This window comes from Cydia amplana, chromosome 11, assembly GCF_948474715.1.
Source record: "Cydia amplana chromosome 11, ilCydAmpl1.1, whole genome shotgun sequence".
NCBI lineage: Eukaryota > Metazoa > Arthropoda > Insecta > Lepidoptera > Tortricidae > Cydia > Cydia amplana.
The window spans coordinates 15,340,940-15,356,701 of NC_086079.1; the positions used below are offsets into that span (position 1 = coordinate 15,340,940).

At 40.0% G+C, this 15,762-nt stretch overlaps 1 protein-coding gene across 1 annotated transcript in view; it reads left to right on the forward strand.

The window, feature by feature from the left end:
- Nucleotides 1-15,762, forward strand: part of LOC134652131 (pre-mRNA-splicing factor ATP-dependent RNA helicase PRP16) — a 122,969-nt gene that overhangs the window by 97,123 nt on the left and 10,084 nt on the right. The window contains exons 3-7 of the mRNA XM_063507299.1: nucleotides 12,047-12,130; nucleotides 12,539-12,689; nucleotides 12,945-13,042; nucleotides 13,759-13,986; nucleotides 15,460-15,631. Of these exons, the coding sequence (XP_063363369.1) occupies nucleotides 12,047-12,130; nucleotides 12,539-12,689; nucleotides 12,945-13,042; nucleotides 13,759-13,986; nucleotides 15,460-15,631 (733 nt within the window). The remainder of the gene's footprint in view (nucleotides 1-12,046; nucleotides 12,131-12,538; nucleotides 12,690-12,944; nucleotides 13,043-13,758; nucleotides 13,987-15,459; nucleotides 15,632-15,762) is intronic.

Genomic DNA, 15,762 nt, shown 5'->3' on the forward strand with positions numbered 1-15,762 from the left:
AGTACACTTCCTCAAATGTTACTTTTTAAATGTATATGCTTGATTTGTTGATTAAAACACAACAATCACTATATGTATGCCTTTAAGATTTGAGGAGTTCCCTCGATTCCTTATGGATCTCATCATCAGAACTCGAGCTTGACAGAAATGTGGCTTAAAAACTAAACTTGCTTAACAAACATAACGAAGAGGACAAATCGCCAAACGTGAACTATGGGTCGTTGAAGAGTTCTGTTCTGATCATCATCAGCAGTTCCACTTCATCAAATGCGACAGTTTTTAATAAAAATGCTTGATTTTCTGATGAAAATACAAAAATCTCTATACGCACACCTTTAAGATTTGAGGAGTTCCCTCGATTCCTCATGGATCCCATCATCAGAACTCGAGCTTGACAAAAATGTGGCTTAAAAACTTAACTTGCTTAACAAACATAACGAAGAGGACAAATCGCCAAACATGAACTATGCGTCGTTGAAGAGTTCTGTTCTGATCATCATCAGCAGTTCCACTTCATCAAATGTCACGTTTCTGAATGTATATGCTTGATTTGTTGATAAAAACACAAAAATCACTATATGTATGCCTTTAAGATTTGAGGAGTTCCCTCGATTCCTCATGGATCCCATCATCAGAACTGGGTTTTGACAAAAACGGGACCAATCTGTATGCATATACTTACAATCAAAAAAAAATTTTTCAAAATCGGTCCAGCAATGACGGAGATATGGAGTAACAAACATAAAAAAAAATAAAAAAAATAATAAAAAAATAAAAAAAATAAAAATAAAAAAAAACATACAACCGAATTGATAACCTCCTCCTTTTAGATTTGGAAGTCGGTTAAAAACGATCGACTACCGGGTTAAATCAGACTTTCTGTGATTTTATATTATAAACAATGTATAGATTACTAAACGACAGCAATAAGGAAGAGCGGTCACGCTCCACCGGGCCCGATAACCCACGGTTATTACATTAACCGACGGTTAAAATCGATGACAGTACGTAACGTAACCCGGCTGTCGAGTTATGCAAACTTAAAGGAAAGAGAAAACAAAATGCACATTAATCTTTAGAGGTCGATAAAGTTTAGTCTTTTTTATGGTATTGGGTAATAGGCCAATCAAATTATATGCAAAAAAAGTGTTTAAAAAAATGAATTTCCAGCAAGCTGGAAATCGTTTTAATACCTTCATTCGGTCCTAAAAGCGTGTAATCCGAGTTTGCTCAATCCCAGGAGGTGTTGGTAAGATTTCCAGCTTGCTGTGAATTAAGAAATCGAAGAAATCTAATTTGATTAGACTACGAGGGGCGTTCAATAAAAAGTGAGAATGAGTATGTTATATACAACTTTTATTAAATGTTATTTTATTTTTCGACATAGTCACCTTTTAGCATAATACACTTAGTATATCTTTTTTCTAAACTTAATATTCCATTTCTAAAAAAGGTTTTATCTTGAGTACTTAAAAATCTTGTACTGCAGCGACTACCGCGTCGGCGTCTTCAAATTTCTTGCCTCTTAGGTATTTCTTCAATCTCGGAAATAGGTAGAAATCACTAGGGGCGAGGTCTGGTGAATACGGAGGATGCTTAAGGATATCGAACCCAGCATCACGTATTGCAGCCATTGCAACGGCGGACTTGTGTGCCGGTGCATTGTCCTGATGGAACAACACAATTTTCGAGAGTTTACCTCGCCGTTTTTCACGGATCTCATTGCGCAATGTTGCTATTTGTTTGGCATATAAAGAGCCCGTAATAGTGGCTCCATGCTCGAGATACTCAATCACTACGACCCCTTTACCATCCCAAAAAACAGAGCCCATGACCTTATCGGCAGATGGGCCCACCTTGAATTTCTTCGGAGTTGGAGATGATGGCCTTTTCCATGTCATAGACTGCAGTTTCGTTTCAGGGTCGTAATGATGGAGCCATGTTTCGTCCATTGTTATAAATCGCGCCAAAAAAAGTTCCCGGTCTTGCTGTATCAGGTCCAAAGCTTCTTGACAAATCTCGACTCTAGTTTGTTTTTGCGTGTCAGTAAGCATTCTGGGTACCCAACGCGCTGATACCTTTTTAATACCCAAGCGTTCATGTAAAATATTATGCACGCTCCCCGTTGAAATCTTTACATTTTCAGCAATAAAACGAACCGTGACACGATGATCCGCCAAAACTAAGTTTTCGACTTTTTTCACAATTTCTTCAGTTACTGCTGTAGTAGGGCGTCCGGAGCGGGGGTCATCCATGGTCGATGTTCTTCCACGTCTAAATTCGGCGCACCAACGTGTAACTGTCGAATACGGAAGAGCATTAGACCTTAAAGTGTCCCGTAAATCTAAATTGACTTGGTCCGTAGAAAAATTTTTCAAACACAAGTATTTAATAACGGCGCGCAGTTCAATTTTCTCCATTTTCGCTAACGTACTCAACAGCATCGCAAAGAAATCGCCGTATTTTTTTTTTAAACAAAAAATAGTTAGTTTTTTTTTTCATGGCAATCAGCTAGGTAGATTAGCTTTACCGGCCAGTATTTACTTTCCTAATATTTAAAGAGTTTGCATCTCATTCTCATTATATGTATATTGAACGCCCCTCGTATAATACTGAGCGCAGATCTTTTTTATACCAAATAAGGCCGCGATTACGGTTTAGAAACCAGTAAATTCTTTAAAGAACCCCATCATCATCTTCCTCGCGTTGTCCCGGCATTTTGCCACGGCTCAGAGGGTAAACTAGGCCCGTATTGGGATTAGTCCGGTTTCCTCACGATGTTTTCCTTCACCGAAAAGCGACTGGTAAATATCAAATGATATTTCGTACATAAGTTCCGAAAAACTCATTGGTACGAGCCGGGGTTCGAACCCGCGACCTCCGGATTGCAAGTCGCACGCTCTTACCGCTAGGCCACCAGCGCTTCCTTTTAAATCAGTATTATAAAGTTCGAAGGCCAATCCTCATAGCAACAGTAACAGACACAATCTATTCGACGACGGAAAGTCAACCGTGAGATAACAGTAAAAAGATTCATATTTCATTAACCTCTTCGCGAGTTCTCTTATTTAACCCTAATCACACAAACGTGTACTTATCTTGTCCAAAGGCTAAAGACCGTCTTGAGGTTAATTGCTGTTTATATAAGATGCCATTAGCACGCTCCAAACAGTCTCTGGAGCACTCTAAAAGTCACGTGCAGTTCGCAGTGTCTCGTCAAAGGCGTTCATATCGTGATCGGCTTTTTTTCGGCCTTGTTAAATAGGCAAGCCAATGGTTATCATTATTTAACTGCTTATTTACAATAGATTGTTTTGAAACGGACTATTTTGGTCTCGAACTCTTTTGACCGATATCCTTGGTTATTAGAATGAACGATGTCGGTCAAAAGAGAATGAAGGTGCCACCACAATTGTCACATGTCTTCCTAGTAAAATCCTAAAGTTTACGGCACGTCACTGCGATTCCGCTCCGTCAGCGTATTTTGAGCAGCGGTGTGTTCGCACCTTAATAGCATTCTCAGCCTAATTTTGACATAGATTAAATGAAACTCCCGCTATGCCTTGCCCTTGAAACACCACCATATTACACAATGTCAGCAGGTACCTACCGAAACTCGTGTTACACACGATTATTATCATTGTAAGTTGCGATACTGCTCAAAACACGTATGTGCCATGATCATTATTATCAACTTCTGTTGCAGTAGGACCAGCAGGTAATCCAGTTGACATAATCTTTAAACTCCACATCGTGATCAGCCCGTGTCCATCGTATACACTGCTGTTATCAATCAAGCTCACACATGGTGCACATAATGTATAATCTGTGGATGTTGTGTACGTAGGTGATGTTTTGTTCATGATTGACGTGTGATCTTTTATTGTTTATTATTGTTTTGTTAATGAATGAATGGGATAATAGCGTCTTGAGAATAGAGTCCCCTTGTCAATTTACTTTACATTTGCTTAATTTAATCGTATGGCATTGTTACAAAACTTGGTTGCATTACAAATTGATATCAAGGTTCTTTAAATGGCATATTATTACTAGCCCGTAGTGTCCCACTGTTGGGAAAAGGCCTCCCTCCAATTCTTCCACGTATCCCTATCCCCTGATGTCCCCCAGTCTTTGTCAAAGGCGTCAAGCTCGTCCGTTTTCGACGAGGTCTACCGTGACGCCTTACAATTTGTGAGACCCAGCCCAGGGGGTGGCTGTTTTGGCCCGCAGGTCATCAGGCATACGGCAGACAGGTGCAGGTGTCCGCACCATCAACAAAAAATAGAGCAAAACAAGCAAAAAAACGGTCACCCATCCAAGTACTGACCCCGCCCGACGTTGCTTAACTTCGGTCAAAAATCACGTTTTGTTGTATGGGAGCCCCACTTAAATCTTTATTTTATTCTGTTTTTAGTATTTGTTGTTATAGCGGCAACAGAAATACATCATCTGTAAACATTTCAACTGTCTAGCTATCACGGTTCGTGAGATACAGCCTGGTGACAGACGGACGGACGGACGGACGGACAGCGGAGTCTTAGTAATATGGTCCCGTTTTTACCCTTTGGGTACGGAACCCTAAAAATCGTTATCATTCGCAAAAACAAGACAGTATATTTCTCGAAATAAAATTATGAGAAAAGTCTCACAGCTTCACAGCTATTTAGTTCCAATTGCATAACCCGTCTTCTATGCTTATTATTTGAAAAATCTTTCCACTTTAACCCTACTTCATCACGGCTCTGACACAACTCTATCTTATTCGCTCTAGTTTATTAATCATTTTGCTACACTATCTCATTTGGAAAGAGCTCTAAGGCTTTGTCCTAACTTAAGTTTCAAGCTTAAGCAAATAATGTATCCAGCGAATTTGAATCCACAACCTCTGAATGAAAGTCTCACGCTCTTACCATTAGGCTGCCAACGCTTTTGACAAATTTTTCCATTTTTCTTTATTTCATTTTGTCCCAGTGACGCCATCTGTCGGTTGCACTCGGTAATCGCTTACCGCTATCGCGTTATGCACAGATTGCACTTCAGCTATGATCCCAGAGCACAACAGCATGGGCGGTTATCATTATAAACTCTGATCGTTCCTTCATGACGGGAAGCGCTGGTAGCCTAGCGGTAAGAGCGTGCGACTTGCAATCCGGAGGTCGCGGGTTCGAACCCCGGCTCGTACCAATGAGTATTTCGGAACGTATGTACGAAATATCATTTGATATTTACCAGTCGCTTTTCGGTGAAGGAAAACATCGTGAGGAAACCGGGCTAATCCCAATACGGGCCTAGTTTACCCTCTGGGTTGGAAGGTCAAATGGTAGTCGCTTTCGTAAAACTAGTGGCCACGCCAATTACTGGGATTAGTTGCCAAGCGGACCCCAGGCTCCCATGAGCCGTGGCAAAATGTCGGGACAAGGCGAGGAAGAAGAAGAAGTTCCCTCATGACGGAGGATCGTGACGGTCGCCATTGGATAGTCTACAATTTAATGAAATACCTCTATCGGATTTTGTCCTTTTACGTCTCTTACAACTGAACATTTGAGTGTGACGTTTGAAGTGAAACGTCACTTATTTTATTAAATAAATTGACGGATACAGCGGCGACAATAACGACGCCGCAACTGTAATGCAGCTACAGTTGACATCCGAACGTCATCTTCATGAGGAAAAACGAGAATAAATAAGGAGACCAACACATCAAATGTTGGTCTCGCTTCCACTGGGGATTGCTAATATAAATTAATCTGGGCGTTATGATCAAATGCACTAACTGTTCTACTCTGCAGCCAATGTCAACGAACCGCAAGGCCTCCATCTTTGTTCTGCTTTAACAATATCACGTAAACAATGTTCTATTATGCAACGGTTTCATAACTTCAACTTTATTTATATTAGCTAGACACGCTCCTTCGGTATTCTCAAATTGTGGCTCATCATAACTCTATCTTTTATTTGGCTGAGATATGTGATCCTAACTGTGGCTATGATTGCCATTTTGTTTAGACATACTTACTGCTGTATCGCAGAGATCCGGAATGAATCTTGGCCATACAAAAAATTATTTACTTACTAAAATGGGACTTGCGCACAAATAAGTAACTACATACAGTACATACCTCCAAAGTTTTGAAAGTGGCGTTGCTTTCGTGGTTAAGGCTGCTTTTCCACTGAGGAGAAGATGACGTACTTTAATCAACCAATAGCATCCAGATTTCTTCTCCACTCCTCTAAATTAAAACCAATGCTATTGGTCTCCGCGTAAGACTGACTAAAGATGACATCTACTTCTTCTAGGTGCGCAAATTTCACCCCTCAGAGTATGGTCATTGGTCAGACATGACAAAATCGACCCGTATAAAAACCAAGTACGAGTAAATTAATTAAATTAATTGACTGGCGTATTCAGATTTTAATATCAGGTTATGAATTCGATCTGGATTCGTTATGGATCTGACCTGTCAGTGTCAGATGTGATGTTTTTGGTTGAAGAGATGTCAAAATACGCCTGTGAGTGTTACTGGTGGTGTTAATTTCAGAAACAAATGTGTGGAGTCTGGGCGGAAAGAGAAAAGTCGTACATTTCACGACTTCTCTTTCCGCACAGATCCTCCAGGGTCAAAAAAGAAAACTTGAGACATCGTGGTCTCTAAATCTCAGTGGACTCAGTTCAAGAAAAATATAACAAATGAGACTATTGCATGCAAATATGAATTGCAGTGCCATGAATAAAATCATGCAAATTGCATATTCGCTGGAAATACTTTGAAAAGAACTTCATAAAATACTTCAGTAGATTTTCTTTAGCTAACTATGCTGAAGTGAATCTCTCTTTTTGTAACAATAACAGATTTCTCAGTAAACTTATATGATAAATGACACAACAGTTTGTAGTTTGCACACACCATTAGATATATCGGAGCGGCCAAGGTGTTTACAAATATCTGAACCATCAAGATCATCAAGATGATGTTAAAGTGCAGGTTCAGATATATTTGACCACCTTGCCCGCTCCGATATATCCGATGGCGACTACACAATGTCATTAGAAACTTTGACCTCTTGGCCTCGTCGATACATTTTAGTGTCTGGTTACTAATTGAGTTTTCTGCAAAGCTGTTTAACCTGTCAGTGTCAATATCCATCAGCCGTAATGACTTGTGAAGGTAATGTCTCTCTGTTACACAGACTACCGCCCACAGACTCCGAATTCCGCAAGGTGCGTTTTAACGCGGTTATCATACTGATGTGTATTCGCACGTCGTCATTAAAGTTTGATGAATTAGATTAGAGGGGATCTCCATTTTCAAGCATTTCGTCCTAATTACACTAATTTAAATATTACAGATCATGTTTACACTTTGAACTATTGTTTTGTTATTTACCAGCGTGTCATACTTGCGTTCTAATACTAAATTTTAATTAGATTAACCTCTTGTCTGTGTACCTATGATAAGGATCCTGACTGCGCCTAGTCATCTTTTTGCATTTTTTTCGAGAACGATATTTTCTGGTTTAAATACAGCACAGCCGAGGTTTGAACCCACGATTTTTGACCACATATACATACACATGAGACACACACACATATGAGAACAAACGATCTGTGGTATACCTATGTACATTGCAGGCTTGGCAGGTCAACGCTCGACCAAGGTACACATAGTACAAATTTAATTAGGTACTAAGACAATCGACAGTTTATGTCTACATTTGCATCTTGTTTCTAGTTAGGTGTATAGTTGGTTTGAAGTTGTAGGTATATGTATATGCAACTGACAATTGAAACCTTTGCAGTTCTTTGTTCCACTTTTAGATAATCAGATCATTCATTTTCTGCTAAGTCATTACTAGATGGATTTAGTTTTCAGCAAACTTTCCGGAAACTTTGCAATCCTCTCTCGCGTCCAGCTATTGAGAACCTTTTATGTTCAGTGTTCCATTTTGAAACAAACAGAGTGCTACTATAGCCACCGTACCGTAGTAATCAGCTAATGGACACTGACAACAAACTGCTCAATAGCACCGGCGAGACGAGGCGAGGCAAATGTCACATTGTTATTGTTTTGTTATTTTCCAATTGTAGGAAAGGTAAATTTAATGTTGATATCGTTTCTCTGGTGGAAACTTGTAGGCGCGTCCCATTCCAATATCGGAGTGTCATGTAAAAATAATGTTTCCTAAGTTAGCATTATAAAGCACACTAATGTCCAGACAAATATAACATAGGTCTTGTGTAGGTACTTTAAGTATGGGTACACATTTTAGTGATATAAAATATTAAGGCAAACATTTGGTTTAATCTAATTTTTGTTGCTGATGCTATGTGACAAGTTGTAGAGTCCATGCCAATTTTTTATTGTTACACTTTAGCCAATAGGAACACTGAAAAATAAATACCCCCCAGCCTAGTCGGTAGTGAACTAGTGATTCTGTCTACGAAACATGAGGCATTATGGGTAAGGGCATTTATTTGTGTGTTTACCAAGAATATTTGATCTACATTTTGAGCTAAAGTCGATCTGTTACTGTATAAGATTGTCCCATGTATAATTTACTCTTGGTTTATGTTATTCGAGTACATGCTTATGCTTTATGTTTAATACTTATGCTCAATATCAAATATGAACTGAAATAAAGATTTACTTTACTTTTACTTTAAATATTTATTAAATATTTTCACTTACTCGTGACTCGTGATTTGCCCTCGAGAGCGCAACTAAATTTATCCTTCACTTATAAAAATCGCTCTAGAAAACATGTTACACTTTTACTTAGGGATCTCTGGGGAAATTTGTGAAAGGTCTTGCGTCTGTCTTGGACTTTTGTAGTTTTAAGTAAGGCCGCAGAGCCTCAATGTTCAAACGCGTGCTCGTATTGCGTAAAGTAACTTTGAACTTGAATTTCTTTATGTAAATGTACCTACCCTGTTTGTTGCCGTTAAAAGGCATTACATTTCAAAGCTTACTAAAACGAATACAAATAAATAAAAACAATGAATAATCTCTACTATAGTTTAAGGCCCGAGAATATAATATTTTTGAAGTGAAAACTTCTTTAGCGGCGCTGTGCACTTTTTGAGGTGGGGAAAAAATGTTAAACTCGCGTGAGATGACGTAACCGTAAGACGGACACGTGACCTGATCGAAAAACTGTTACATGTAATGTCATTCAGTTTTTCTTTATTGATTTATTGAGTTTCGCTCTAACAGTGATGTGCTTAGGGGTTTCAAGTAATTAACCTCAATTATACATAAGTAGTGCATTTTGGACTAGTCATTGAGTTTTTCACTACTGCCGGCACTCCCTGAGTGCAACCCGTTGTTTTTTTATCAATCATCATCATCACACACGCAGACGAAGACGCGGCTCTATTGATTCAATATCTCGTCGAACTGGAATTAATTTTCGTTTAACACCTTTCTATGTTTGGTCTTGACACCGTAATTAGTTTTGAAATGCATTTATAAACTCTGAGCTCACCGCTAAACTAAATCGCAACGTCAATAATCGTGCACTGCGGGTCAGGGTTACCTCAAGGGCGTGCCCTACGTCCCCTTTTATATCTGTCTCTCAATCACTAACGTATTGGCGACGGGCTAATATTATTAAAACGCAATATAGGTTTTAAATTAATTAGTCATATGAAAGCGGTCTAGAAAAAGATTTTTTATATTTATATGGGTTTTAATAGTAGTTTGTGTGACTGTGACATAATAAAGGGCATTAAAATACGAGTGTGGGTTTATGAAACGAGCCGATAGGCGTGTTGGTAATAATAATAAGTATGTAATGTGATACTAAATTAATTTACTTTTGTCATCTGTATGCAATTACCATGTAATAAATATTTTTATTTCTATTTCTATTTACATATTGTTTATTTGTTTCTCTGGTTAATTATTTCTATAAACTGGACTCACCGCTAAACCAAATCTTCCAACGTTTAATTACACAACTCCAAGGAAAGTCAATAAATGTGCTGCAGCAGGTCAGGGTTACCTCAAGGGCGTGTCCTATGTCGCCTTTTATACCTGTCTCTTAGGCTACATATTGGCTGAGAGCTATTTTAAAACGCAATATACTTTTTTAAATTTGTTACTTCTAGAAATCAAGCCTGAAAGTTCAATTTTATTTTTTAAAAGTTAGGAATACTTAACACTTACCTGACAGTTTTGATACGCGTAAAAGTATTTGTAGAAACCTTTCCTATATTTCTGCACAAGTACTTGTTGTGCAAGATATTGCAGGGTACTATACTATACGTTGGATGATGGAAGGTTGAAAGTAAATTTAGTTTCCACCATTCTAAAGAGAAAACTATTAGTCGACGCTTTCGTGATTCCTCTCTTTATGCACATCAAATGTCCAGGTTTCATCGTTAACTGTCAATCTTAGTTATTAAAGTTATGGCGAAGACACAGGGCGCCGACTCTATTTGCGAGAGCGAGGTTTTCTTATAGTTTTTATTTATTAAAATAAACCCGGGACGTTCTGCTTCGTAGGCGAGGTCACTACCGACTATAGTAGAGGCTAAACGAGGTAGGTAGGGTAGGTGGCCGTCAAAAAATAGCATCATATATTTTTTTCATACTTCGTTTTGCAAAAGGCTCGGTTCTATCAACGTAGCGAACGCATGCCATATATTGTAAGTATATCTCAGCGGTCGGCAACCTGCGGCCCGCGAACCTGTCGTTTGCGGCCCGCCTCCCTGGCTATTTTGTATGTAATATTGACAAACGACAATGTCTGATAAAGTCATAAATATTAACAAATTACGGCCCGCGTCAACTTCTTTAACTACTATGTGGCCCTTGGCTGCTAAAAAGGTTGCCGACCGCTGGTATATCTAACTGTTTGCATTTCTATTGATCATGTTTGCTAACCAAAAGGCTCAGCTGTATCAACGCAACGACCGCATGCCATATATCTCCGATATCACGATCTGTCTCTAATCCGGTAATACCTATTTGCCTGTTCTGACGTCACTGCAGTGCAACTGTAATCCTATTGGAGCTGGAATTATTCACGAAGTTCTTGACCACTTTGGTATTGACAGACAAATTTACATTACAGCTGTGTGCAATATGTATAACTGCAGTCAATGAGAAAATTAAAATTAAGGGAAAAACATAACTTAACTTAATCGTAGAAATCTTTTATTATTTACTTAACATTAATCAAAAACTTACTGTAAACTGTGCTTAATTTTTTTATGTAAACTGGTTCATTTATATCCTAGCTGAAATTCTTATACAACGTTCTTATTACAATACAATACAATAAAGTGTCATTCAATAGAACTTGATAACTATGTAAACAAAAGTTAGTAGTAAATTGACAATCAATTTTAGTATGGCGGTTTATTTACATAGTTATCAAGTTCTATTGAATGACATTTTACTCTTTATTGCACACCTCACATACCTACACGTAGTTTACAATAAATGTACAATAACATAAACAAAGACAATAGAGGTAACAACAGGCGGTCTTATCGCTTAAGAGCGATCTCTTCCAGACAACCTTTGGGTATCGGATCATTTTCTTATTCTTATCAATCTTTCTGGTTTAGCCCATTACTTGCGTGGTAGAGAATACCTTAAGGCATTAAGCCCGTCATTTGTACTATCATGTACTGTGCAATAAAGAATAAATAAACATAATAAGAACAATCAAAACGGAACATATATAGAATAGACATTTAAATACAGAGTAATAAGTCTAAACTGCTTTTAAGTACAATAACAAAGGAGTAACATTAGAAGCGAGTTACCAGCGTCCACCGAAGTATATATGTACATGTATTGTAAATAGCCTGGTCTTAGTGGATTATAGTTAAGCTAGGGAGGCGGCCATTAGGTAATGTACACATGGAGATTTTGCCATGTACCTACGCAATACTGTAATACTAATTACTCACACCGGGCTCAAATAAAACTTAGTCAACATTGTTCTCAGACGTATTTCCGGTGTATTTATTGTGTCAATTTTTAAAGTGCTTTTTTCAGTGAGCACCTAAATAATATCTGTATATTTGTTTCAGGCCCTGCAAATCCACCTTCAGCCAGATGAAGGTGACATCCTCATTTTCATGCCCGGCCAAGAGGACATCGAAGTGACTTGCGAGGTGACTCACACTTAACTATTGGTTTTATACAAATTTAGTTTGAAGGTAGCAATTTGACGGAAAGTACCCTAATGTGATACATATTGTAATCGGGACCTTAAAACTTGACCGCCAAAGACATCAACTGACGCGCACGGCTACAACCCAGTATAAACCATCGCTTCGTGCATTCCGACAGGGTTACATACACGATAGGATGTGGCATTCAAAGGGTTAAACAATTCTTCAAACAGTTAAACAATTTGATTGACTACACGATAAATGTCCTACACTGATAACATGGGAAGAACCGTATGTAGTGAAAACCTACGAACAAAAAACCCGCCTAGCGGGTCGCTGGCAGTTAATGTGTTCTAGTACTGAATATTTCAAATTTAATGTCAGATGTCCATTGTTTTCTTTGTACAGGTCTTGACGGAGCGCTTAGCCGACTTGGACAGCGCCCCTCCTCTGACAGTGTTGCCAATTTACTCCCAATTACCAGCGGACCTGCAGGCCAAGATCTTCCAGCGCGCGCCTCAAGGGTTAAGGAAATGTATCGTCGCTACCAACATTGCCGGTAAATGCTGATCATAATATAACTACTCCAGTAAGGGTGCTGCAATCTACTCTCAATTACCAGCAGACTTGTAGGCCAAGATCAAGAGGCAATTATCGTGCAGAATTGTTTACGTTATTGCCAGTAATATTAATTCAGAAAGAGAAATAGAATAATTAAAGCCGCAGTGATTATTGTTCTTACATCGTATCTTCGAATTCCGCTATTATAAAAATTCTAATAGCAGTTGAATTTAGTCGTAATTTTTTATTTCAGAAACCTCGCTGACCGTGGACGGAATAATGTACGTGATCGACTGCGGCTACTGTAAACTGAAAGTGTACAACCCTAGGATCGGTATGGACGCACTACAGGTATGTTCCAATAGCATCCCACACTGGCGTCTCTCGAGCGTCGTCTAGTCTATGGCTGCTGCTCGACGCAACGTTGGCGCAACTGCGCAGCGACGCCATTTTTCATAGCGCTGGCTAGACCTGACGGTAGTGTGGCGTGGCCCTAAATGTGATTCTGGATGCATCATCAATAAGTATATCATATAATCGTGGGGTTTCCTTTCATCTATATTTCGTTTTTACCTCAAACTCTTTGATTTCGATGACTGACAATATTACTTTCCGTCTATATAATCTTTGTTATTTTGTTATCCCAGGTACACTAAGATGACAGTTTGATTGCCCTTATTTGTGTCATTTTAGCACAAAATTAGTAAAAAAAGGCATAATTAGGCTGTAAATGACTGGAACTGTTAATGAGTGTAAGGCCTGAGCAGCGTGTACTAAGGCCGCTCCTATACGTTTGCATTTGTTTGACATGCACGCCGCACGCCCCGCCCCGCTGCACGCCCAACTTGAGCGTCCACTCAGGCCTTACACTTAGTGGACGCTCAAGTTGGGCGTGCAGCGGGGCGGGGCGTGCGGCGTGCATGTCAAACAACTCCAAACGTATAGTAGCGGCCTTAGTGCACGCTGCTCAAATCCCTTAGGAGCTCGACGCCACGCTGCACGCCCCGCCGAACGCTCCGCTCCGAGCGTCCACTCAGGCTTTACACTAAGGAATTAAATGTCTTCAGATCTACCCCGTGAGTCAAGCGAACGCCCGGCAGCGCGCCGGTCGCGCCGGCCGCACGGGCCCCGGCAAGGCGTTCTGCCTCTACACGCAGCGCCAGTACACGCACGAGCTACTCGCCGCCACCGTGCCCGAGATACAGCGGACTAACTTGGCTAATACTGTGCTACTGCTCAAGTCTTTAGGAGTTGAGGATCTGCTGGCGTTCCACTTCATGGACCCGCCGCCACAGGTACTTATAAAGCTTACTGCCTCTACACAGCGCCAGTACACGCACGAGCTACTCGCCTCCACCGTGCCCGAGATACAGCGCACTAACTTGGCTAATACTGTACTACTGCTGAAATCACTGGGAGTTGAGGATATGAAGCCCACTTCACGGATCCGCTGCCACAGTTCAGTTACTCTACATACAACGCTACGCTACTAATGCACGAGCTACTCGCCTCTGTAGTTCCTGAGATACTGCGATACTAACTTGGTCAATATAATAGCTGAAATCTTTTTGGTTCCATCGCCACATGTAACATTTTTTTAAGGATTTGCTTGGTTCGTCTGAGCATAAATTTGATTTCACAGGTACAGTCTGACTCAGACTATGCGTCAAAAGTATACCATTATTTAATACTTAACCAAAAGTTAAAAAAAAGAGATATATACTTGGTCAACCAGATCTTGACAGTAGAAACAGGCGGCAAATTTGAAAAATGTAGGCGCGAAGGGATATCGTCCCATAGAAAATTTGAATTTCGCGCTTTTTTTACTGACAAGATTTGGTTGACCAGCTATAGCTTGTAGAACAATTAGACTAAGACACATATTTTTTGAACACGAACTGTAGTGAACTGTATTCCAAGGTGGCAGATACTTATAGAGCGTTATTTCATCCGCTTTGGGCAGACAGAATAACGTCAGAAACAAACGCCACACTGTAGGCTAGCATGCACTGGGCCCAACACAGAGCGACCTGGAGAGCACTACTACTACTAGCGAACGGACTGGTGAAGAGTTTCCACATTCGTCACGTCCCTCAGCCACGAGGATACAACAAAGAAGAGAACCTTATTTTCAATGACGCTTACGCCGCACAGCGTCGCGCGGCATTTTATTTATATCGAAGCATCGTTAATAATGGCGTAAGCGCCATAGTCAATAAGGTCCCTTTTCATAGATAACGCCACAATTTAAGAGCCAACAGGAGCTAAGATTTAAATATTTTAGGTAAATATACCCGTCTCGCTAACGGAAGCGGCTCCTAAAACTAGTGCGATAAGGACAAGGCGAAAAATCCTGCATAAAAATCTCAAAAATCGAGGTTTCGTACTCGACTGTTTCCTCCTCCAAAACTTAACCAATCGTAACCAAATTTGGAAATCTAAATGATTATGACATTATCTGTGTCGGACCGTTTTGCTTTTTTGACTAATTGATGTCAGTTTTGAATAGCACGCCTCTCATTGCGGCATAGTCAATTAGGCCATTGTGGCCATTTTTGAAGGGCTCTAGCGCCTTAAAAAACAAAAATATCAAAAAAAGCAAAACGGTCCGACACAGATATTGACAATATTAATCTGTGTTGAAAAAATCATTGCACTAGCTTCAAAACCCACGGAGGAAACAGTCGAGTACGTTTGTATGGAGAAATGACCACTCCTGTTGGCTCTTAATCGGCTACCTTACAACTAACTACAATTCTTATGCACAGGACACAATCCTAAACTCGATGTACCAGCTGTGGATCCTGGGCGCGCTGGACGGCACGGGCGCGCTGACGCCGCTCGGCCGGCAGATGGCGGAGTTCCCGCTGGACCCGCCGCAGTGCAAAATGCTCATCGTCTCCGCTGAGATGGGGTGTAGCGCGGAGGTGCTCATCGTAGGTAGGTACTAGCATAGAGAAATATAGTAAGACAAGAGTGCTCACTCCATACATCAGTTCAGACTATTAATTTCAGTGTCAACATCTAGCATCGAGTAGCGGAACTATTAGTACTGCTACTTGACAATAGAT